The sequence below is a fragment of the Manihot esculenta genome, chromosome 12 (genome assembly GCF_001659605.2).
Source record: "Manihot esculenta cultivar AM560-2 chromosome 12, M.esculenta_v8, whole genome shotgun sequence".
NCBI classification, from domain to species: Eukaryota; Viridiplantae; Streptophyta; class Magnoliopsida; order Malpighiales; family Euphorbiaceae; genus Manihot; species Manihot esculenta.
In genome coordinates this window covers 4503517-4527306 of record NC_035172.2, presented here as the reverse complement: position 1 = coordinate 4527306, position 23790 = coordinate 4503517, and the positions used below count along the sequence as shown (strand labels likewise).

Sequence of the window (23790 nt, the reverse complement as noted above, 5' to 3'; positions counted from 1 at the left end):
TGAATTTTTTTTATTTAAAGGTATTGATTATGTTGAAATTTAGATGAAACAATCATAATAAATATATATAATAAAATTATTTGCACATACAATTATTGTACGGCCAATTTACATTAAAGATCTAAATTTTTTACTAATTTTATGATTTAATTTAAAATTTTTATTATTTTATGATTTAATTTAAATTTTCAAAAATCTCTACAATTCAATTCAAAATCTTCAAATTTATTTTTTTATCCTCATCTTAGGACTAACATCATTTAATTTCTTTTTCTTTAATAATTAAAAATCTTGCAATTGAAACCAAAAAGTAAGACTTAAATGCAAATTAGTCTTTGTAATTAATGTCTAAATATTCAAACTTAATTAATATTCAATTCACTCAGAAAGCTTTTCAACGCCTTAAGGCAGAATTAGCTAATACATTAATCAATCGGTTATCGTTGATTTTGATTTTAATTGGCTGATTGAAATTGAACCCACCAACTAAAGATCTCTACTGCTCAGTTTCTGCTTCTTCTTTGTAGTGCACCTCCTGTTTCTAGATGGTGAAGCTTTCAAAAACGTCGCAAAATCGGCACTCCCCAATGCGTTTCCCAAAATTTACTGCAGCTGCATGCTACAGCTTATTAACTTCTTGCTGGTTTCCTTCGTCAATTGTCCATCTCCCAACGCCCAAACAAGAGCATTTTTTATTTGTGCGAATATGTCTTGGATTTCCAGTTACTTTGCCTCCTGATTACTGCCACTTGGGGCAGGTCGATCATCATTGTCTCTCAAGTTGTGCGAATATGTCTGGAAATTTACCCTCCCTCATTGGCATTTACCCTCCCTCATTTTCTACCTTAATCTTATTTACTGCCTCTTGAATGCTCTCATTAGTCTGGAAATTATTTTATATAACTGTTATTATTAAGACGAACCATGATAAATAGATGTAATGAAATTACTGTATATACAATAATTTTATAGCTTATTTACATAAAAAAAATTCAATGTTATTATTTTTTAATTTAATTTAAAATTTTGAAAAATAATTAATTTATTTAAAATTATAAATTTATTATAATTATATTAAATTTAAAAATTTAAATTAGAAAGAGTGTGGTTATGTGACTTATTTTATTATATTTATATGACACACAGATAAAAGACTATTCAAATAAAAAATTCAAAATTTTTTATTATTTTATAATATAATCTAAAATTTAAAAATTTATTACGTCTTAATTTAAAATATCTAAATTTATTTTTTTACGTCTTCCTGTAATACGGCACGTAGGACCACAACTTTAATATTTTATATTCATTACTAGTTTCAATATATATATAGTAACGAGTCTCATATCATTTTAATTTTTTTCTTTTTTAATATATTATCATGCTATAATCACAATAAATTTTATAATATTTGATAAATCTTTTTCTCTTCCGGCTCCATAATAGATCTGGTTATCTTCTTAGTCCATTATATGGGTCCATCAAATGGGTCTCTCAATATTCTGTTTAATGATGAGACCTGCAAAATAAGGAAAAACGGTCAGGGGTCTACCGGAGATGCCCCGGTGGAGACCCTCCGACGTTTCAATCAGATTTTATGAATAAGAGTAGTATATTTAGGCAAGAGTTGCAGAGAGAAAATAAAAAATGGAGTTCAGGAAGGAGAAGACCAAGAAGGCCTTTTGAAAGAGAAGACCCTCCCTTTTTTACCTGCCCATGTTCCTGCCATTATGCTACCTGTCTATGTCACTCAGGCTCGTACGTACGAACGTGTCAGACCCCCTCTCCACGCCAGGCGGCCATTTAATTCTCTCCAGTGCGCATGCGGGTAGGACTGCGAGGTGTTTGGGCCTACTATTCTCTCCCGCATCACTTCACTGGGTTGGACTTCTTCTTATTGGATCCGGGCTCATGGTGGATCTGGCCTACCCCGCGTGTCCGGGTCGAGACTTGAAATGCTGGGTTAATCTTGCTTAAGGAGGACTTGATGGGCTTTGGGCTATTATTCTCCTCTTGGGCCCGGCCTCGCTCAGGGCAAAGGAAGCCCGGTGGTCATCAATTGCCCCTTTACCTCCTCGGCAGTTATTACATGAATGGCGATGGGGTAAATCCTTGAATTCTATATATGACCACATGGCCTGAGAACTGCTTCTGTCACAAGCGTTTTTTCCTTGCCTTTTTATTTCTTTGTCTTTCTATTTTGATGTTTGAATGTATGGCGATCTGGAGATGTGTATTTGATGATGAATGATATTTCACCTCGGCCTGTGCCTCATCATTATTTTCTACCCAGACTGTCTTCTGGTTTTATCAATTTTACTTACTTGATGGACTAGGCCGGCTCTATTGAGACTTTGCTAGTCGAACTGATCCGGGCTAAGAGCTCGGAGTTTGGTTAAGTTTCTGACTTGCGAGTTTTTCTTATTCTCATGAGGGCATTTCTGCTTTTTGGCTCGTGACCTCGTCAGTGCCATGAGCTCGATCGTCTTTTCCCTCTGGATGTAACCTTTTGGCGATTAGTGCGGTCTGAGCTGTGTGCTCCACTAGGAAATGGAGCTTGGCCTTTTGTTTACTGTGGGCGGATCCGAGTTGTGAATACGACTCTTCGCTTTCGTTTATCCCTTTGTGCATTTCGCATTGGTAGGCCATTTCATATAGGGAGCTCGGCTTTCTGTTGCTTCTTCTATAGTTAGCTTTATTCAGCTTGATTGTTTACTTGCTGCGAGTCCGAGAGCTCGGATTTTTGTTCTTTGCTTAGGTTTTTACGCCTAGAGCCCGTGATGCTGCTTGTATTATGAGCTCGAGAGTTCTGGATTTTGTTTTCTTTACTTTGGTGCCCCGAGCTCTTCTGTGAAATCGGACTTAATTTCTTACTTTCTCGTCGAGCCTTATAAAGGCTATGTTTGAGTCTGACTGACTGTTTGTTCGGTTTTAACTTTTCTTTTATAGGCTTATAGACTTACCGGTACAGACATAAGATTCCCCCAAGCTTCTGGGTAGATCGACCCTAGATTGAAGAGGTCGGACTATCTGTTTTTGATTTGACCATACTGCGGTTCGATTCTTTCGTATTCTAATGAGTAAGAGCTTTCTAGTGCCCTATTCGGTCGTTCAGAATGGTTTATTTGGCTTTTTACGTTGCTCCTGTCTCCTTGATGCATTATCTGAGCATTTGGCTCTCGTGTATGTAGCGGTTAGTTGGGTTTTTTGCCCCCGAGTATTTTTGGGGCTGTCTATCCTCGAGCGTTTTGCGAGCTCTTTGCTGCTTAGACCTCTCTCTAGGCTGGTTGAGCTTGGTTTAGTGCTAGCGGTCAATTCTCGAGGTCAGGGCCTCTTATGATTGCCCCTGATTCTTTGTTTAGCTCTGTATTTTGGTATGCATTTTGCTTAAGATTCGCCTCACCTTAATTCGGTCTGCCTATTGGGTTTACCAGTACCGAGCTCATTTTCTTGAGATCGGCATAGTGCTTTGGCGTTTTGGCACCGTGAGCGTTGCTTCGGCCTTTAGTAGGTCGCATTGTTACACGATATAGGTGTTGAGGCGACTTAGCTTAATTTCGTTACATGCTGGTTATTTTGTGAGATCGAGGTCTTATTGGCCTGTAATCCAAGCTCTTTTGAGAGGTCGGATTCGAATTCTTTTATTTCTATTTCCTGCACCCTCTTGAGGTCAGCATGGCACTTTGGCGCTTTTGGCTGTTGTGTGAGATCAAAGTCTCTTTACCTTATGACTCGAGCTCCTTTGGGAGGTCGGAGTTTAGCTTTTCATTTATGGTCCCGTGCCCCAATCTTTTATGTGAGGTCAGAACTATGTTCTTATGAGTTATTTTTGCGTGTTGTCATTGTATACCGCTGTTTGCTGTGAGCATACGACGTCGGAAGATTCTTTGGGGATCCCGGCCTTTGTCGCTCCGGGAGATATTTGAGATCTTCGCCGCCCGTTTTTGCTCCGGGAGATCTTTTGAGATCTTCGCCGGCCGTTTTTACTCCGGAAGGTCTTTGAGATCCTCGCCGGCCGTTTTTGCTCCGGGAGGTCTTTGAGATCCTCGCCAGTCGTTTTTGCTCCGGGAGTTCTTTGAGATCTTCGCCGGCCGTTTTTGCTCCGGGAGATCTTTGAGATCTTCACCGGCCATTTTTGCTCCGGGAGATCTTTGAGATCCCGGTCTTCTGGGGCTGGGAGATCTTGGACAAGATTCAAGCTCTTTGGCCTTACTCTTTTCTCTGAATTTTTCTGCAAAATAAGAGCTTGCACAGAGCGTATATAACGAGGAGGCTCGTTGTTAATTCAATAATATTCATCGATAAATAATATGTCGCACAAGACACTTTAACTCTATATTTCAGTTTTCAATGATGATGATTAATAATTAATTGCTTGCAGTAGTACTAGATCGTGCGTAAGCTAATAAATCATTTATGATGGCATTGTTGTAATATTTGTAAAGAATTTGGGTGCTTACCTCCCAGTAATTAAGAGCCACGTCAACCACTTTTGTATGAGTTGCATTGACGCGTCACTTTACTCCAATCCCCTCAAACTCAATCTTGAAAAATTGATAATTTCGGTATTTAGCCGACCTGCTGCAGTCCGAGCTCCTCTCTCATGATCTTCTGCAATTTTCTCCCACTGCAGCCTTCCAACTTCACTGGAATCACTCAATTTGTTGTTCCCTTCCTTCCAATGGCCGAGACCCATTTAGCAGACTTTGTATGCATTAAAACAACTCGTGTCGCCAGCTCCTTGTGATACCCTTTCTTGCGGTCATTAAGTTTGATATGTAACCTTGCATGTCTCGTGGACAGCATCAGAACTCAGCGCCCACCCTAACGTTGATCCTCAGCAAGCTTAGGACTGTTTGTTGAGATAGATTTGTTCCCAGATTTGCTATCTGTCAATTTGGCCGACCTGCTCAATCGGTCGTCGTGCTCCACTACACCCAAGTTCGAGATTTGCACTCGTCTTCCAGCTGGCCAACAGGGCCGAGCTCCTTTCGGTCTTGCTACTCCGACTAGCCGACCGACCTCCACATTTACACACGGACGAAATGTCAAATCATGATTCTTATTCGAATTCACAGCAATTTGCGGACACAGCAAAGAAAACGCTGAAGAGAGTGATGTGCTTGATTTCTTCATCCTTGGAAGGCGCGCGTTATTGGAATATCTAAAAAGCAATTGTAACCCACAATCAACTTTTGTGCAGAAGAAAGAAGGTCAATGACATGGCGAAACCCAATTGCAGCTTTGATTTTCATCTCTGCCTCTTTAAGGTAATTATCCTTCCCTTCTTTCATAAGTAAGTCCCTGTCCTTCTTGGAGTTCGTATATACGACTAGGTGCTGCAAACAAGCTGCTAGCTCTCGGCAAGGAAATATGAAGAAATTGTGCGGATGAGCAATGAAGGAGTGGCGGTGGTCATCAGAGGGAACGTCGAAGAAGAGGAAGAGGAGGTGTATGTATTCGAATCTTGGGGGTTGTCTGGCCATTCGACTAGAAATGCGAGACCGACTACTTCTTCCGACCTTTTGAGCTTGATCTGCTGGAGCCTTCCCATTCAAAAGTTGATCATCTGGTGGTGTCTGCTTTAATTCTTGAAAGTTGTGGTTTCTTCATTTGCAGATGTGGCGTTGGCTCCATCATGTCTTCTTATCTGGCCCATTTCAGTGTCGCGCCGACCTCACTTGTTGGAGCTCGGCCAGACCAGCGACTTCCTCATCAGGTCGGCGCGTCTTTGGCAGCTCGAGCTCTTTCCACTCTTGCTCTTCTTCTTCTCTCTCTTTTTTTTTTTTATTGAAAGGGTTTTCCTATTCTAATTTAATAATGATGATGATGGAATTTAGACTCTATGATGACACCCTCCATTCATCAACAAAATTGAAGCACATTAAGGCACCGGTTACAGTCCTCATGTATTACACCCAATTAAATGGGATGCGTTTCAGTCACAATAGGAAGCTTAAGCCCTGGCCTGGAGGTCCATCCCTTATGTTTCCTGTATTCCTCAATAGCCTGTAACCGAATCCTTTCTCGTGATGCTTCTGGAACATTCTTCAGTACCTTAGGAACAACAACCAATTTTGGTGGAGCTTGGACTACATCTCCAAATTTTATCTGTTCATTTCCAGGAAAGTCCAAATCTTCTTCTGTTTTGGATTTTGTCTTCTCCATTGATGTGTCAAACCGAAGATCAATGACTTGCATTCTCTTTCTCTTTCTCTTTTTCTTTCTCTTTTCATCGTTGCTGCTCCTCACAGTCTCATCACTATCATCTGAATGTTGGGTTGTCAAGAGATTCTCATCTTCACCTTCATCTACAATAGCTTTTGAGGTAATTGCATTCTCTGGAGGGAGTTTCTTCTCAGCATTACCGCCTCCCCGCTTCCTCTTCTCTTCAGTAGACTTGGAAGGTTTAGCAGAACCATCAAGAAGATGAGAAGTGAAGGACATGATATGGTGAAGTTTGGAGGGAAGAGCATCGACTTGGGAATGGTCGGGCGGCGGCGGGAGACGGGTATGGCCTCCATGCGCCGCTTTGTAGTTCTTCTCTCTCCTTTTCCTTCCTTTCCCTCCCATTTATGTGTCCTTGTGTCTCTGAAGTCCCGACTCCCAACCCTACTTTATTTCTTCGCCGATACAGGGTAACAGGGCATTGGCGCGCTGCTTCCTCCTTTCAGTGTCGCGCCAACCTAATTTGTTGGAGTTCGACCAGACCAGCGACTTCCTCCTCAGGTCGGCGTGTCTTTGGCGCCATCACGTCCATCTATCTGGTCCATTTCTGCATCGCGTCGACCTCATTTGTTGGAGCTTGACTAGACCAGCAACTTCCCCGTCAGGTCGACGTGTCTTTGGTAGCTCGAGGCTCTTTCCACATTTTTTTTTTAGTCCACCTGCCCATCTAACCTTTACAATATATATATATATATATATGGCCGACCTCACAGTTTCAACAAATATATATATTACTTATTCTTTTTTCCTTTTACAAAAAAAATTAAAATTTATACTCATAGACAAGTACTCTGATCTGATTTGAAATTTTGCTCCACCAGGTTTCAAAGAAAAAATCAGCCATAATAAAATCTAATAAATATTAAAACAAACTATCTGAAATACTATTAAAATATTCTTTAACACAATGAATCTTTCTTTTCAGCTGGGTTATTCGCTCAAACTTTTATACCTTATGTGGATCTCAATGGGTGGATCTGGAAACTTTAGAGATAGTAAAATCTCTTTCGTTTCCTACAGACGGCGCCATTTGATGACGTTGAATCATTTGGGTCCTGGGTCCACACCGGTGAATATTGTCCGCTTTGGCTCAAGGCCGCACGGTTTTGCTTAAAACGCGTCCACTGGAGTTTCAAGGGCAGAGACTTATAAGGCCTTCTCCCTTTCAACCTCTTTCCGATGTGGGATACCTATGATCCACCTGCATAGGGTTCTTTCTCCCCCATACAAGCCTGAGCGTGCTCGCTCAGTGCACCGTACTCATGAGGACCAGGTTATTTTCCCACAAACGGCACGATTTGATAAATCTTTTTCTCCTCCGGCTCCATGATAGATCTGGTTATCTTCTTGGTCCATCATATGGGTCCATCAAATGGGTCTCTCAATGTTCTGTTTGATGATGAGATATGCAAAATAAGGAAAAACGGTCAGGGATCTACCGGGAATGCCTCGGTAGAGACCCTCCGACGTTCCAGTCAGATTTTATGAATAAGAGTAATATATTTAGGCAAGAGTTGCAGAGAGAAAATAAAAAATGGAGTTCAGGAAGGAGAAGACCAGGAAGGCCTTTTGAAAGAGAAGACCCTCCTTTTTTATCTGCCCCTGTTCCTGCCAATAATAAATTTTTTAAATATATTTTATTATTTTTAATATATTAATATGATAATACTGTAATTAAATAGTATTTAATGATAATGTCATTTCATAATTTTAAAAATAATATTATTCTGTGATTCAATAAAATATAAATTTAATTTTTATAAATTTAAATATTTATATTAGTTAATTAATTATTTAATTTATTTATCTTTATAAATTATAAATAATTTAATAATTTTATAGAGGTTTAATGACAACTTAATATTATTTTATAATTTTAAATATTAATATATTATATTAATATTTAATATATTTTATTATTAATATTAAAATTAAAAATATTATTAATATTAATAATTTTAATATTATAAAATTAATATTATTTTGCAATTAGACGATTAAATGATAGAAGAATAAGTCAATGTTAATTTAATTTTTATAATTTTAAATATTTATATTAATTAACTAATTTATTTATTTATTTTTCTTTCAATAAATTATTTAATTGTACATATTTAATATCATAGTTCTAAATATTTTTTATATATTTTTTTATTAATTTTTATAATACTCTTATATATTAAAAATAATAAAATATATAAAATATAATAATTATGTATCAATAAATTTATGATTAGTGTTATTTAATTATATTATTATTACAATAATATATTAAAATTAATAAAATATATTATGAAAAATTTATTATTATAAAAAATTATATTATAAATAATATTATCAAATTAATATGATATAAATATATTATTATAATATTTTAATAATTTAAATGCTAAAATTATATATCGGCTGACTTTTAAAAAAAAAAGAAAAATTTTCTTTTATAAGTGCATCAAAAGTGGAGTTTGATCGCTAGCGTATGCAACCAAAATCCAAATTGATAATTAAAATTTTTTAAACTTAAATTGCTATAGAAAATTTTCCCTTGGCAAACGTCCCTCTTTCTTCCTCCGGCGTCCTAGCCTTTTCCCCATCTAATGTGGATCCTAGAGGAGGAGGCAGTGACAGCAGTGTTTTCTTTCCAAAGAGTTCTTCTGCTAGCTAGGGTTCCAAGGAGTCATACGCTGGGCTTAGTCTTTATAGAGTTGGGCTTGTCTTGGCTTTAGCTTGTAGTTGTTGGGCCTCACTCCTTTTGGGCCTGGGTGGATCTTGTAATTAGTGGGCTTTTAACTTTTTTTAAATATATTAATATCTTTTTCAACAAAATACAACTAGAAAGAATGCAAAATAACTTCAGTAAAAAGAAAATGTAATAATATATACATACAGAGAAAAATTATTATTTAATTTTTAAAGTTTATTAAAACTAAATACTTAATATCTTTACTTTATATATATATATATATAGACCGTTAATTATTTAATATCTCCCATTTAATGTGAACTAATAATTATAATTTTACAATAGTATAATTAAATAATTATAATTTTATAATTAAAGCGATTGAATAATTGTGATTTTAAAATTACATAAATTGAAAATTATGGTTAAAAATTATAGGATTTTAGTACATTACTAATAGTTTAATTAAATAATTAGTTATTCGAAAAAATAGAGACTGAATAATTAGAAATTTAAAAATATATGAACTAATATTTTCTCGAAATTTTGAGTTTTTATTCACCAACTATTTTATTACCTATATCTAGGGGTGCGCATTTAGTCGATTCGATTTAAAATTGAATCAAACTGAATAAACCGAAAATATTTTCTCGAAACTTTTGAAAGAGAAGACCCTCCCTTTTTTACCTGCCCATGTTCCTGCCATTATGCTACCTGTCTATGTCACTCAGGCTCGTACGTACGAACGTGTCAGACCCCCTCTCCACGCCAGGCGGCCATTTAATTCTCTCCAGTGCGCATGCGGGTAGGACTGCGAGGTGTTTGGGCCTACTATTCTCTCCCACATCACTTCACTGGGTTGGACTTCTTCTTATTGGATCCGGGCTCATGGTGGATCTGGCCTACCCCGCGTGTCCGGGTCGAGACTTGAAATGCTGGGTTAATCTTGCTTAAGGAGGACTTGATGGGCTTTGGGCTATTATTCTCCTCTTGGGCCCGGCCTCGCTCAGGGCAAAGGAAGCCCGGCGGTCATCAATTGCCCCTTTACTTCCTCAGCAGTTATTACATGAATGGCGATGGGGTAAATCCTTGAATTCTATATATGACCACATGGCCTGAGAACTGCTTCTGTCACAAGCGTTTTTTCCTTGCCTTTTTATTTCTTTGTCTTTCTATTTTGATGTTTGAATGTATGGCGATCTGGAGATGTGTATTTGATGATGAATGATATTTCACCTCGGCCTGTGCCTCATCATTATTTTCTACCCAGACTGTCTTCTGGTTTTATCAATTTTACTTACTTGATGGACTAGGCCGGCTCTATTGAGACTTTGCTAGTCGAACTGATCCGGGCTAAGAGCTCGGAGTTTGGTTAAGTTTCTGACTTGCGAGTTTTTCTTATTCTCATGAGGGCATTTCTGCTTTTTGGCTCGTGACCTCGTCAGTGCCATGAGCTCGGTCGTCTTTTCCCTCTGGATGTAACCTTTTGGCGATTAGTGCGGTCTGAGCTGTGTGCTCCACTAGGAAATGGAGCTTGGCCTTTTGTTTACTGTGGGCGGATCCGAGTTGTGAATACGACTCTTCGCTTTCGTTTATCCCTTTGTGCATTTCGCATTGGTAGGCCATTTCATATAGGGAGCTCGGCTTTCTGTTGCTTCTTCTATACTTAGCTTTATTCAGCTTGATTGTTTACTTGCTGCGAGTCCGAGAGCTCGAATTTTTGTTCTTTGCTTAGGTTTTTACGCCTAGAGCCCGTGATGCTGCTTGTATTATGAGCTCGAGAGTTCTGGATTTTGTTTTCTTTACTTTGGTGCCCCGAGCTCTTCTGTGAAATCGGACTTAATTTCTTACTTTCTCGTCGAGCCTTATAAAGGCTATGTTTGAGTCTGACTGACTGTTTGTTCGGTTTTAACTTTTCTTTTATAGGCTTATAGACTTGCCGGTATAGACATAAGATTCCCCCAAGCTTCTGGGTAGATCGACCCTAGATTGAAGAGGTCGGACTATCTGTTTTGGATTTGACCATACTGCGGTTCGATTCTTTCGTATTCTAATGAGTAAGAGCTTTCTAGTGCCCTATTCGGTCGTTCAGAATGGTTTATTTGGCTTTTTACGTTGCTCCTGTCTCCTTGATGCATTATCTGAGCATTTGGCTCTCGTGTATGTAGCGGTTAGTTGGGTTTTTTGCCCCCGAGTATTTTTGGGGCTGTCTATCCTCGAGCGTTTTGCGAGCTCTTTGCTGCTTAGACCTCTCTCTAGGCTGGTTGAGCTTGGTTTAGTGCTAGCGGTCAATTCTCGAGGTCAGGGCCTCTTATGATTGCCCCTGATTCTTTGTTTGGCTCTGTATTTTGGTATGCATTTTGCTTAAGATTCGCCTCACCTTAATTCGGTCTGCCTATTGGGTTTACCAGTACCGAGCTCATTTTCTTGAGATCGGCATAGTGCTTTGGCATTTTGGCACTGTGAGCGTTGCTTCGGCCTTTAGTAGGTCGCATTGTTACACGATATAGGTGTTGAGGCGACTTAGCTTAATTTCGTTACATGCTGGTTATTTTGTGAGATCGAGGTCTTATTGGCCTGTAATCCAAGCTCTTTTGAGAGGTCGGATTCGAATTCTTTTATTTCTGTTCCTGCACCCTCTTGAGGTCAGCATGGCACTTTGGCGCTTTTGGCTGTTGTGTGAGATCAAAGTCTCTTTACCTTATGACTCGAGCTCCTTTGGGAGGTCGGAGTTTAGCTTTTCATTTATGGTCCCGTGCCCCAATCTTTTATGTGAGGTCGGAACTATGTTCTTATGAGTTGTTTTTGCGTGTTGTCATTGTATACCGCTGTTTGCTGTGAGCATACGACGTCGAAAGATTCTTTGGGGATCCCGGCCTTTGTCGCTCCGGGAGATATTTGAGATCTTCGCCGCCCGTTTTTGCTCCGGGAGATCTTTGGAGATCTTCGCCGGCCGTTTTTACTCCGGAAGGTCTTTGAGATCCTCGCCGGCCGTTTTTGCTCCGGGAGGTCTTTGAGATCCTCGCCAGTCGTTTTTGCTCCGGGAGTTCTTTGAGATCTTCGCCGGCCGTTTTTGCTCCGAGAGATCTTTGAGATCTTCGCCGGCCGTTTTTGCTCCGAGAGATCTTTGAGATCCCGGTCTTCTGGGGCTGGGAGATCTTGGACAAGATTCAAGCTCTTGGGCCTTACTCTTTTCTCTGAATTTTTCTGCAAAATAAGAGCTTGCACATGGCGTATATAACGAGGAGGCTCGTTGTTAATTCAATAATATTCATCGATAAATAATATGTCGCACAAGACACTTTAACTCTATATTTCAGTTTTCAATGATGATGATTAATAATTAATTGCTTGCAGTAGTACTAGATCGTGCGTAAGCTAATAAATCATTTATGATGGCATTGTTGTAATATTTGTAAAGAATTTGGGTGCTTACCTCCCAGTAATTAAGAGCCACGTCAACCACTTTTGTATGAGTTGCGTTGACGCGTCACTTTACTCCAATCCCCTCAAACTCAATCTTGAAAAATTGATAATTTCGGTATTTGGCCGACCTGCTGCAGTCCGAGCTCCTCTCTCATGATCTTCTGCAATTTTCTCCCACTGCAGCCTTCCAGCTTCACTGGAATCACTCAATCTGTTGTTCCCTTCCTTCCAATGGCCGAGACCCATTTAGCAGGCTTTGTATGCATTAAAACAACTCGTGTCGCCAGCTCCTTGTGATACCCTTTCTTGCGGTCATTAAGTTTGATATGTAACCTTGCATGTCTCGTGGACAGCATCAGAACTCAGCGCCCACCCTAACGTTGATCCTCAGCAAGCTTAGGACTGTTTGTTGAGATAGATTTGTTCCCAGATTTGCTATCTGTCAATTTGGCCGACCTGCTCAATCGGTCGTCGTGCTCCACTACACCCAAGTTCGAGATTTGCACTCGTCTTCCAGCTGGCCAACAGGGCCGAGCTCCTTTCGGTCTTGCTACTCCGACTAGTCGACCGACCTCCAAATTTACACACGGACGAAATGTCAAATCATGATTCTTATTCGAATTCACAGCAATTTGCGGACAGAGCAAAGAAAACGCTGAAGAGAGTGATGTGCTTGATTTCTTCATCCTTGGAAGGCGCGCGTTATTGGAATATCTAAAAAGCAATTGTAACCCACAATCAACTTTTGTGCAGAAGAAAGAAGGTCAATGACATGGCGAAACCCAATTGCAGCTTTGATTTTCATCTCTGCCTCTTTAAGGTAATTATCCTTCCCTTCTTTCATAAGTAAGTCCCTGTCCTTCTTGGAGTCCGTATATACGACTAGGTGCTGCAAACAAGCTGCTAGCTCTCGGCAAGGAAATATGAAGAAATTGTGCGGATGAGCAATGAAGGAGTGGCGGTGGTCATCAGAGGGAACGTCGAAGAAGAGGAAGAGGAGGTGTATGTATTCGAATCTTGGGGGTTGTCTGGCCATTCGACTAGAAATGCGAGACCGACTACTTCTTCCGACCTTTTGAGCTTGATCTGCTGGAGCCTTCCCATTCAAAAGTTGATCATCTGGTGGTGTCTGCTTTAATTCTTGAAAGTTGTGGTTTCTTCATTTGCAGATGTGGCGTTGGCTCCATCATGTCTTCCTATCTAGCCCATTTCAGTGTTGCGCCGACCTCACTTGTTGGAGCTCGGCCAGACCAGCGACTTCCTCATCAGGTCGGCGCGTCTTTGGCAGCTCGAGCTCTTTCCACTCTTGCTCTTCTTCTTCTCTCTCTTTTTTTTTTTTTATTGAAAGGGTTTTCCTATTCTAATTTAATAATGATGATGATGGAATTTAGACTCTATGATGACACCCTCCATTCATCAACAAAATTGAAGCACATTAAGGCACCGGTTATAGTCCTTATGTATTACACCCAATTAAATGGGATGCGTTTCAGTCACAATAGGAAGCTTAAGCCCTGGCCTGGAGGTCCATCCCTTATGTTTCCTGTATTCCTCAATAGCCTGTAACCGAATCCTTTCTCGTGATGCTTCTGGAACATTCTTCAGTACCTTAGGAACAACAACCAATTTTGGTGGAGCTTGGACTACATCTCCAAATTTTATCTGTTCATGTCCAGGAAAGTCCAAATCTTCTTCTGTTTTGGATTTTGTCTTCTCCATTGATGTGTCAAACCGAAGATCAATGACTTGCATTCTCTTTCTCTTTCTCTTTCTCTTTCTCTTTTTCTTTCTCTTTTCATCGTTGCTGCTCCTCACAGTCTCATCACTATCATCTGAATGTTGGGTTGTCAAGAGATTCTCATCTTCACCTTCATCTACAATAGCTTTTGAGGTAATTGCATTCTCTGGAGGGAGTTTCTTCTCAGCATTACCGCCTCCCCGCTTCCTCTTCTCTTCAGTAGACTTGGAAGGTTTAGCAGAACCATCAAGAAGATGAGAAGTGAAGGACATGATATGGTGAAGTTTGGAGGGAAGAGCATCGATTTGGGAATGGTCGGGCGGCGGCGGGAGACGGGTATGGCCTCCATGCGCCGCTTTGTAGTTCTTCTCTCTCCTTTTCCTTCCTTTCCCTCCCATTTCTGTGTCCTTGTGTCTCTGAAGTCCCGACTCCCAACCCTACTTTATTTCTTCGCCGATACAGGGTAACAGGGCATTGGCGCTCTGCTTCCTCCTTTCAGTGTCGCGCCAACCTAATTTGTTGGAGTTCGACCAGACCAGCGACTTCCTCCTCAGGTCGGCGTGTCTTTGGCGCCATCACGTCCATCTATCTGGTCCATTTCTGCATCGCGTCGACCTCATTTGTTGGAGCTTGACTAGACCAGCAACTTCCCCGTCAGGTCGACGTGTCTTTGGTAGCTCGAGGCTCTTTCCACATTTTTTTTTTAGTCCACCTGCCCATCTAACCTTTACAATATATATATATATATATGGCCGACCTCACAGTTTCAACAAATATATATATTACTTATTCTTTTTTCCTTTTACAAAAAAAATTAAAATTTATACTCATAGACAAGTACTCTGATCTGATTTGAAATTTTGCTCCACCAGGTTTCAAAGAAAAAATCAGCCATAATAAAATCTAATAAATATTAAAACAAACTATCTGAAATACTATTAAAATATTCTTTAACACAATGAATCTTTCTTTTCAGCTGGGTTATTCGCTCAAACTTTTATACCTTATGTGGATCTCAATGGGTGGATCTGAAAACTTTAGAGATAGTAAAATCTCGTTTCCTACAGACGGCGCCATTTGATGACGTTGAATCATCTGGGTCCTGGGTCCACACCGGTGAATATTGTCCGCTTTGCCTCAAGGCCGCACGGTTTTGCTTAAAACGCGTCCACTGGAGTTTCAAGGGCAGAGACTTATAAGGCCTTCTCCCTTTCAACCTCTTTCCGATGTGGGATACCTATGATCCACCTGCATAGGGTTCTTTCTCCCCCATACAAGTCTGAGCGTGCTCGCTCAGTGCACCGTACTCATGAGGACCAAGTTATTTTCCCACAAACGGCACCATTTGATAAATCTTTTTCTCCTACGGCTCCATGATAGATCTGGTTATCTTCTTGGTCTATCATATGGGTCCATCAAATGAGTCTCTCAATGTTCTGTTTGATGATGAGACATGCAAAATAAGGAAAAACGGTCAGGGGTCTACCGGGGATGCCTCGGTAGAGACCCTCCGACGTTCCAGTCAGATTTTATGAATAAGAGTAGTATATTTAGGCAAGAGTTGCAGAGAGAAAATAAAAAATGGAGTCCAGGAAGGAGAAGACCAGGAAGACCTTTTGAAAGAGAAGACCCCCATTTTTTATCTGCCCCTGTTCCTGCCAATAATAAATTTTTTAAATATATTTTATTATTTTTAATATATTAATATGATAATACTGTAATTAAATAGTATTTAATGATAATGTCATTTCATAATTTTAAAAATAATATTATTCTGTGATTCAATAAAATATAAATTTAATTTTTATAAATTTAAATATTTATATTAGTTAATTAATTATTTAATTTATTTATCTTTATAAATTATAAATAATTTAATAATTTTATAGAGGTTTAATGACAACTTAATATTATTTTATAATTTTAAATATTAATATATTATATTAATATTTAATATATTTTATTATTAATATTAAAATTAAAAATATTATTAATATTAATAATTTTAATATTATAAAATTAATATTATTTTGCAATTAGACGATTAAATGATAGAAGAATAAGTCAATGTTAATTTAATTTTTATAATTTTAAATATTTATATTAATTAACTAATTTATTTATTTATTTTTCTTTCAATAAATTATTTAATTGTACATATTTAATATCATAGTTCTAAATATTTTTTATATATTTTTTTATTAATTTTTATAATACTCTTATATATTAAAAATAATAAAATATATAAAATATAATAATTATGTATCAATAAATTTATGATTAGTGTTATTTAATTATATTATTATTACAATAATATATTAAAATTAATAAAATATATTATGAAAAATTTATTATTATAAAAATTATATTATAAATAATATTATCAAATTAATATGATATAAATATATTATTATAATATTTTAATAATTTAAATGCTAAAATTATATATCGGCTGACTTTTAAAAAAAAAAGAAAAATTTTCTTTTATAAGTGCATCAAAAGTGGAGTTTGATCGCTAGCGTATGCAACCAAAATCCAAATTGATAATTAAAATTTTTTAAACTTAAATTGCTATAGAAAATTTTCCCTTGGCAAACGTCCCTCTTTCTTCCTCCGGCGTCCTAGCCTTTTCCCCATCTAATGTGGATCCTAGAGGAGGAGGCAGTGACAGCAGTGTTTTCTTTCCAAAGAGTTCTTCTGCTAGCTAGGGTTTCAAGGAGTCATACGCTGGGCTTAGTCTTTATAGAGTTGGGCTTGTCTTGGCTTTAGCTTGTAGTTGTTGGGCCTCACTCCTTTTGGGCCTGGGTGGATCTTGTAATTAGTGGGCTTTTAACTTTTTTTAAATATATTAATATCTTTTTCAACAAAATACAACTAGAAAGAATGCAAAATAACTTCAGTAAAAAGAAAATGTAATAATATATACATACAGAGAAAAATTATTATTTAATTTTTAAAGTTTATTAAAACTAAATACTTAATATCTTTACTTTATATATATATATATATATAGACCGTTAATTATTTAATATCTCCCATTTAATGTGAACTAATAATTATAATTTTACAATAGTATAATTAAATAATTATAATTTTATAATTAAAGCGATTGAATAATTGTGATTTTAAAATTACATAAATTGAAAATTATGGTTAAAAATTATATGATTTTAGTACATTACTAATAGTTTAATTAAATAATTAGTTATTTGAAAAACATAGAGACTGAATAATTAGAAATTTAAAAATATATGAACTAATATTTTCTCGAAAATTTGAGTTTTTATTCGCCAACTATTTTATTATCTATACTTAGAGGTGAGTATTAAATCGGTTCGGTTTAAAATCGAATCAAATCAGATTTAAAATATTTTAATATTAATATAATTTAATTTTTCTATATTATTAAAAATATCATATTATTATCATTAATCGATTCGGTTTGATTTTTTAATTTTTTTTATTAAAATTAAATTAAATTAAAATAATTAAAATTTTTAAAATTAAAAATTAAATTAAATTAAAATAATATAAAAAATTAAATTAAATTTTAAAATTAATTCAATTCGATCAATTTTTTAATTTAAATGGAATACAGATGGGAGGAGCTATTCCCATAATTTATTCTAACAGATATAAATGTAATAGTGATGGAATGTTTTGAAAAAACAAAGGAAAGAAAAGAGAGACAATGGACAAAAGATTGGACTGGTGAAAGAGACAGATTACTTTAATTGGCAAGTTTTCTTTAAGTGGGCTGGAGTATTCAGAATTTAAAATCTTTATTATTTATAATTTTTTATATATGTATATGATTATTTTAATGGTTGCACCGGTAACAATTGAAATAATCAATTTATTATTAATTATTATTTTTTAAAATAAATATTTAAAATATTTTTTAATATTTAATAAATTTTAATATTTTAAATTAGTATAATTAAAAAGTTAATAAAATAAATTATTTTTTTAATATATATAAAAAATTAAAAAGGGTATAAAATAAATATATATTTAAAAAATAATTTTTTATAAAAAATAAAATAAATTATTATAATTAAATTATAATTATTTTCATCTATTTTTTATTTATTAAAATATATTTTTAATAATATATTATTGATATTTATAAATATATTTTTTAATATAAATTCTTCATCAATTAGTTATGGTTCACTATTATAGAATTAATTTTTAATGATATTTACGGTAAAAAAATTATAATGTAAAAATTTATAAAAATGTTATTAAAATAATATAATATTTTAATATATGATTTATTTTTAATTTTTTTTTTTAAAAATAATTCATTAAAAATTATTTTCTTATAATTTCAATCATATAAATAAATTAATAACTAAGATAAATAAAAAAAATATTACTTAACAACAAAAATGGTATATAAAAATAAATGAAATAATGAGTGAATAATTTAATAAAAAATTTAAATAGAGATTTGAATTTGAAATTTTGAAAATGAAAAGTAAATTTTTTGAATTGAAAAATAATATGAAAGATAAGAGATTAAATAATAAAATTTTTTTATAAAATGAATTAAAAATTTTAAATTATAAAATATAATAATAATTTAATTAAATAATTTTGAAATGAATATGTGTTGGTAAATTTTTTAAACATATAGGGATATATTGATAAATTTTTATATTTTAAAAAAAATTACTTATATATTTTTAAAAAATTTCAAAAACTTCAAGAGTCATGACCCATTGGTCATGAGCGGCCCCATCTCTGAGTACATATATTGCTCTATGTGTATGTATCAAATTGCTCGTTTAGGTGTTTGACGAATTTTTTTTTTAGTTGAAATTTTTTATGCTTGATGATTGGATTTTTCCAAATAAATAATTTTATGTTAAAAAAATAAAAATAGATAAAATAAAAGAAATTAAAATTTTAAAAGAAAAAAAAAAGAGATATCGGGTTTATATTTTAGAGATATTGATTCTAAACCAATTCAAAATTATGAATAAAAAATTGATTTAGATAATATAAAATAATTCAATTTATTTTAGGGGTGAAATTTATTATTTATTTCTTATGATCACCTTATTTTAACTAAAATTCAGCAGAAATATTAACCCTTTCACATCATGAGAACAAAGAAATAATTAAAAACAAAGTAATGATGTACGAAATTGAATTTGTTTGTATAATTGATAATAATTTTTTTTTATATTATGATTAAGGGTAAAAGACTTTTATTAAGAAATTAGAATTTAGAGAGGTAAAAAATTTATTATGAAGTGCATAATTTTCTTGGCACAGTCATTATTGATTGGCTGTTTATGCAAATAGCCAATCATAAATCTTCTTTGAAAAATTTAAGTCATAAAATCTCCAAGAAAAGTGAGAGAGGCAGAAGAAAAAGGCACTTTTTGAGCATCCAAATAATTAAAAGTGAAAAAAATCTTCTTAAAAATACATGTTCCGTTTCAGGATTTTAAGAAGTATTATCCTTATTAATTTTTAAAAAAAATTTAGATATAAGAAATATTTTTCAAAATAAATGATTGTTTGTATAAATATTTTTTAGTAAATAATTATTTAAATATACATACATATTAATTATAATCCATTATCCTTTTGAAATATACATTTAATTAAGTGGACGAGAAGCTGCCACGTTACCAAGAAATTCAATGTTTTAAAAATTATACAATACCATTTCTTTATATACATTTAATTAAGTGGACGAGAAGCTGCCACGTTACCAAGAAATTCAATGTTTTAAAAATTATACAATACCATTTCTTTATTATTTCTTTATTATTAAAAAAATAGATAATTAAAATGATATCTCACTGGCACATTTATCATCCATTTCTTTATATACATTTAATTAAGTGGACGAGAAGCTGCCACGTTACCCAGAAATTCAATGTTTTAAAAATTATACAATACCATTTCTTTATTATTTCTTTATTATTAAAAAAATAGATAATTAAAATGATACCCCAGTGTAGGTGCATGCAGGCATAGACATGCACAGGAATTTGTTTCTTGTAGCATGAAAATAAAATATCTAAAACAAATATAAATGTAAAAAATTAAATTAATAAAATATTTTAATAAATTAAAATTTATTTATTGATATCAATTAAAAAATATTTAATATTAATTTTTTTATATTTAAAATTATATATTGATTTTCATATCTTTAATTATTTGTTTATTTAGAAATTAGGAACTTCACAGGAAATTGAGCTCTCTATATATATTAGATAAATGTTTCAGTCAGTACATGCAACTCCAAGCTCAACCCTTCAGAACCATCATGGATTTCTCTTCTAATCTCATCGCAATTCTTGGGGTTGTAGCTCTACTGCTGCTTCGTAATCTATGGAGGGCAAAAAATAAGAAAAAGATCAAGGGCAAGTTAGTCCCAGAAGCACCAGGTGGCTTACCGATCATCGGCCACCTCCATCAACTTGGCGGGAAGAAATCGCTTGCCAGAACCTTGGGAGAGATGGCTGATAAATATGGTTCCATCTTCTCCCTGAGGCTTGGAGTGCACCGCTCAGTTATAATCACCGATCACCAGGCGATGAAGGACTGCTTCACCACCAATGACAAGCTTTTTGCCTCTCGCCCACATTCCATTCAAGCTATCCATGTCGGCTACGACTATGCATCGATTGGCTTCGCTCCTTACGGTACCTATTGGCGCAATATGCGTAAATTGGCTACCATTGAGCTCCTGTCGAGCCACAGGGCTAAGATATTGAATTATGTTCAGATATCGGAGGTGAACTACTTGGTTAAAGACTTGTACTTGCATTACAAGAACAACGCGAATGCTAAGATCAACATGAGTGAACGTATCGAGCATTTGATCTTGAATATGGTTACCAGGATGGTTGCAGGGAAGAGGTTCTTCGACGACAATAAAGAAGCAAGGAGCGAATCAGGTCGTCCGATTGGGGAAATTATCAGGGAGTATATGTTCGTGACAGGAGCTCTTGTTCCTGGAGATTTAATTCCATTCCTGGGATGGTTGGATATTGGAGGAATTGTTAAAACCATGAAGCGTGTAACCAAGGAAGTTGATGTAATTGTGGAGAGCTGGATTGAAGAACACAAGAAGAAAACAGAAAACGAAGCCAAAAAGGACTTCATCGATGTTATGCTTTCGGTTGTGGAAGATGAACCCTCAATGAAGCTTAAACGTGAAACGATCATCAAGGCCACAACAACAGTAAGTCTAATTTTTTTTCACGATGAATACTTTTCTTTCACGCCAGACATGTTCTAATTGCCGGAACTTGCAGGCTATTATTCTCGCAGGCTCTGATACTACAGCAATCACGACAATATGGGCCTTGTCGAGCTTGGTGAACAACAGGCAAGCATTGGAGCGTGCCCAACAAGAGATTGACGAGAAAATTGGCAGGGATCGCTGCGTACAAGTCTCTGACGTCGACAAATTGGAGTACTTGTCGGCTATCATCAAAGAAACCTTGAGATTATATCCTCCAGGTCCACTAGGAGTTCCACGAGAGGCAGCTGAAGATTGTTTCATATCTGGGTATTTTATCCCTAAAGGCACTCGTATATTCACACACTTGTGGAAGTTGCATAGAGATCCAAAAGTATGGAAGGATCCTGAAGCATTCATTCCAGAAAGATTTCTGACAACCAATGCAAATTTGGATGTAACTGGTCAGAATTTCGAGTATTTACCATTTAGTGCAGGAAGAAGATCTTGTCCAGGGATGAACTTGGCAATGCAAGTGCTGCACTTGACTCTTGCGAGGTTGATTCAGGCATTTGACTTAAAAACGCCGGCAAATGAGCCAGTGGACATGACTGAAGCGCAAGGAATAGTGATGCCAAGGCTAACTCCACTTGAAATTGTTGTCGTCCCACGCCTTGATCCTGAATTTTATGAGCGAGAGTAGATTGTGGGAATATTGGTATTAGCTAAATAAAGAGCGATGTTAGTAATGAACAATTATCTAGTTGTAACTTGTAATGATCATGCATAGTTTTCACATATTTTAAATAAAAATCTATGTTATGTCCTTGTAATAAAGTTCAAATTTGTCCTTTATTAATTTTTTTTTAAGAGAAGTTCAAATAACAACAATTTTAAATCAGTTGTCTAAATTAACTTATTACTTTTTTTTATTAAGCTCAAATATTAAGTATTTAAAAATATAAAATTAATATTTCTTATAAAAAAATGAGAGTATTAGCTATTTTAAACTTTTACTAAAAATTGAACATGCTTGAGCTTAATAATTAAAAATGTTGGAATCAATACTTAATATGCAAGATCATGATCTCATCATAATCGATATTTAATATGCAAGATCATTCACTGCCAAAAAAATTAATATATAAAAAAAATTACATATTAAATATGCGCTATTAGGCACTTACAGATTTAGTCTGGTAATAAGTGTATTTAAATAAATATGAAATATCTCATATTAATATTTTTATTTTGTTCACATATATAACAAGTAAATTTATGATGTATATTAATGTATTTGTTGATCCGCACTCCCAGGCTTAGCCTGATGGTAAGTGCATCCGGTTAAACCTGATAGATCTCAGGTTCGAATCCCCATCCCCATTTCAAAAAAAAAAAAATGTATTTGTTGATCCAACAAAAAATTATATTTCATATTAATAATATTAAATAAAATAAAATATTATATATTTTATACTATAATTTTTTATATTTTAAATTTTAATAATATTATATATATTATATAATAATTTTTTATATTTTAAATTTTTATTGAACTGTGTATAAAAATGAAAATAAAAATGAAAAGTAAATAATGAAATTAATAAAAGAGGGCATTATTAAAGTAAAAGTATGTATTTTAAGGTCTATTTTATTAATCAAATAAATTTTAAGGATTATATTATATTTTTTAATAACTTTTAGATTTAATTTAGTTCTCTTAATTATAATTAGACAAAATTAAAAAAAATAGTTTTTTTATCTAAAATTTAAAGTTTTAAATATAAATATAAATTAATATAAACTTTTTAATTTGTTTATTTAATTTTTTTGAAATAATAAGCCATGTGGATTAAAAATATTTTGATCAAAATTGATTAAGAGAAATGAATAAAACTGAGATAAATGTGAAAGAATTGATTTTATTTTTTAAGAATTTAATATTAGAATATAAATGTGAAAAGTGATAAATGTTTGAATTTTTTTTTTATTTAAAGGTATTGATTATGTTGAAATTTAGATGAAACAATCATAATAAATATATATAATAAAATTATTTGCACATACAATTATTGTACGGCCAATTTACATTAAAGATCTAAATTTTTTACTAATTTTATGATTTAATTTAAAATTTTTTAATAAAATTATTCAAAATTATAAATTTTATTATAACCGTATTGAATTTAAAAATTTAAATTCAGTGTGTCTTGTTAACATGAGAATGTCATATACCTTAATTTATTATAATATAATATAAAAATAAATATTATTAATACAAAAATCTAAAATTTTTATTATTTTATAATTTAATTTAAATTTTCAAAAATCTCTACAATTCAATTCAAAATCTTCAAATTTATTTTTTTATCCTCATCTTAGGACTAACATCATTTAATTTCTTTTTCTTTAATAATTAAAAATCTTGCAATTGAAACCAAAAAGTAAGACTTAAATGCAAATTAGTCTTTGTAATTAATGTCTAAATATTCAAACTTAATT

General features: G+C 34.2%; 1 protein-coding gene across 1 annotated transcript; it reads left to right on the top strand.

The window, feature by feature from the left end:
• Nucleotides 1-20337: 20337 nt before the first annotated feature.
• On the top strand, nt 20338-22143 carry LOC122721342 (xanthotoxin 5-hydroxylase CYP82C4-like). The gene is made up of 2 exons (XM_043948645.1): nt 20338-21288; nt 21362-22143. The coding sequence occupies exons 1-2, from the start codon at nt 20368-20370 to the stop codon at nt 21989-21991; spliced, it is 1551 nt and encodes a 516-aa protein (XP_043804580.1). The 5' UTR covers nt 20338-20367; the 3' UTR covers nt 21992-22143.
• Nucleotides 22144-23790: the final 1647 nt, after the last annotated feature.

Excerpts from the sequence above, each read along its gene's own strand:
- LOC122721342 (XM_043948645.1), top strand. The coding sequence starts at position 20,368 with ATGGATTTCTCTTCTAATCTCATCGCAATTCTTGGGGTTGTAGCTCTA. Across the intron at positions 21,289-21,361 it reads TCATCAAGGCCACAACAACA|GCTATTATTCTCGCAGGCTC; the intron begins GTAAGTCTAATT and ends CGGAACTTGCAG.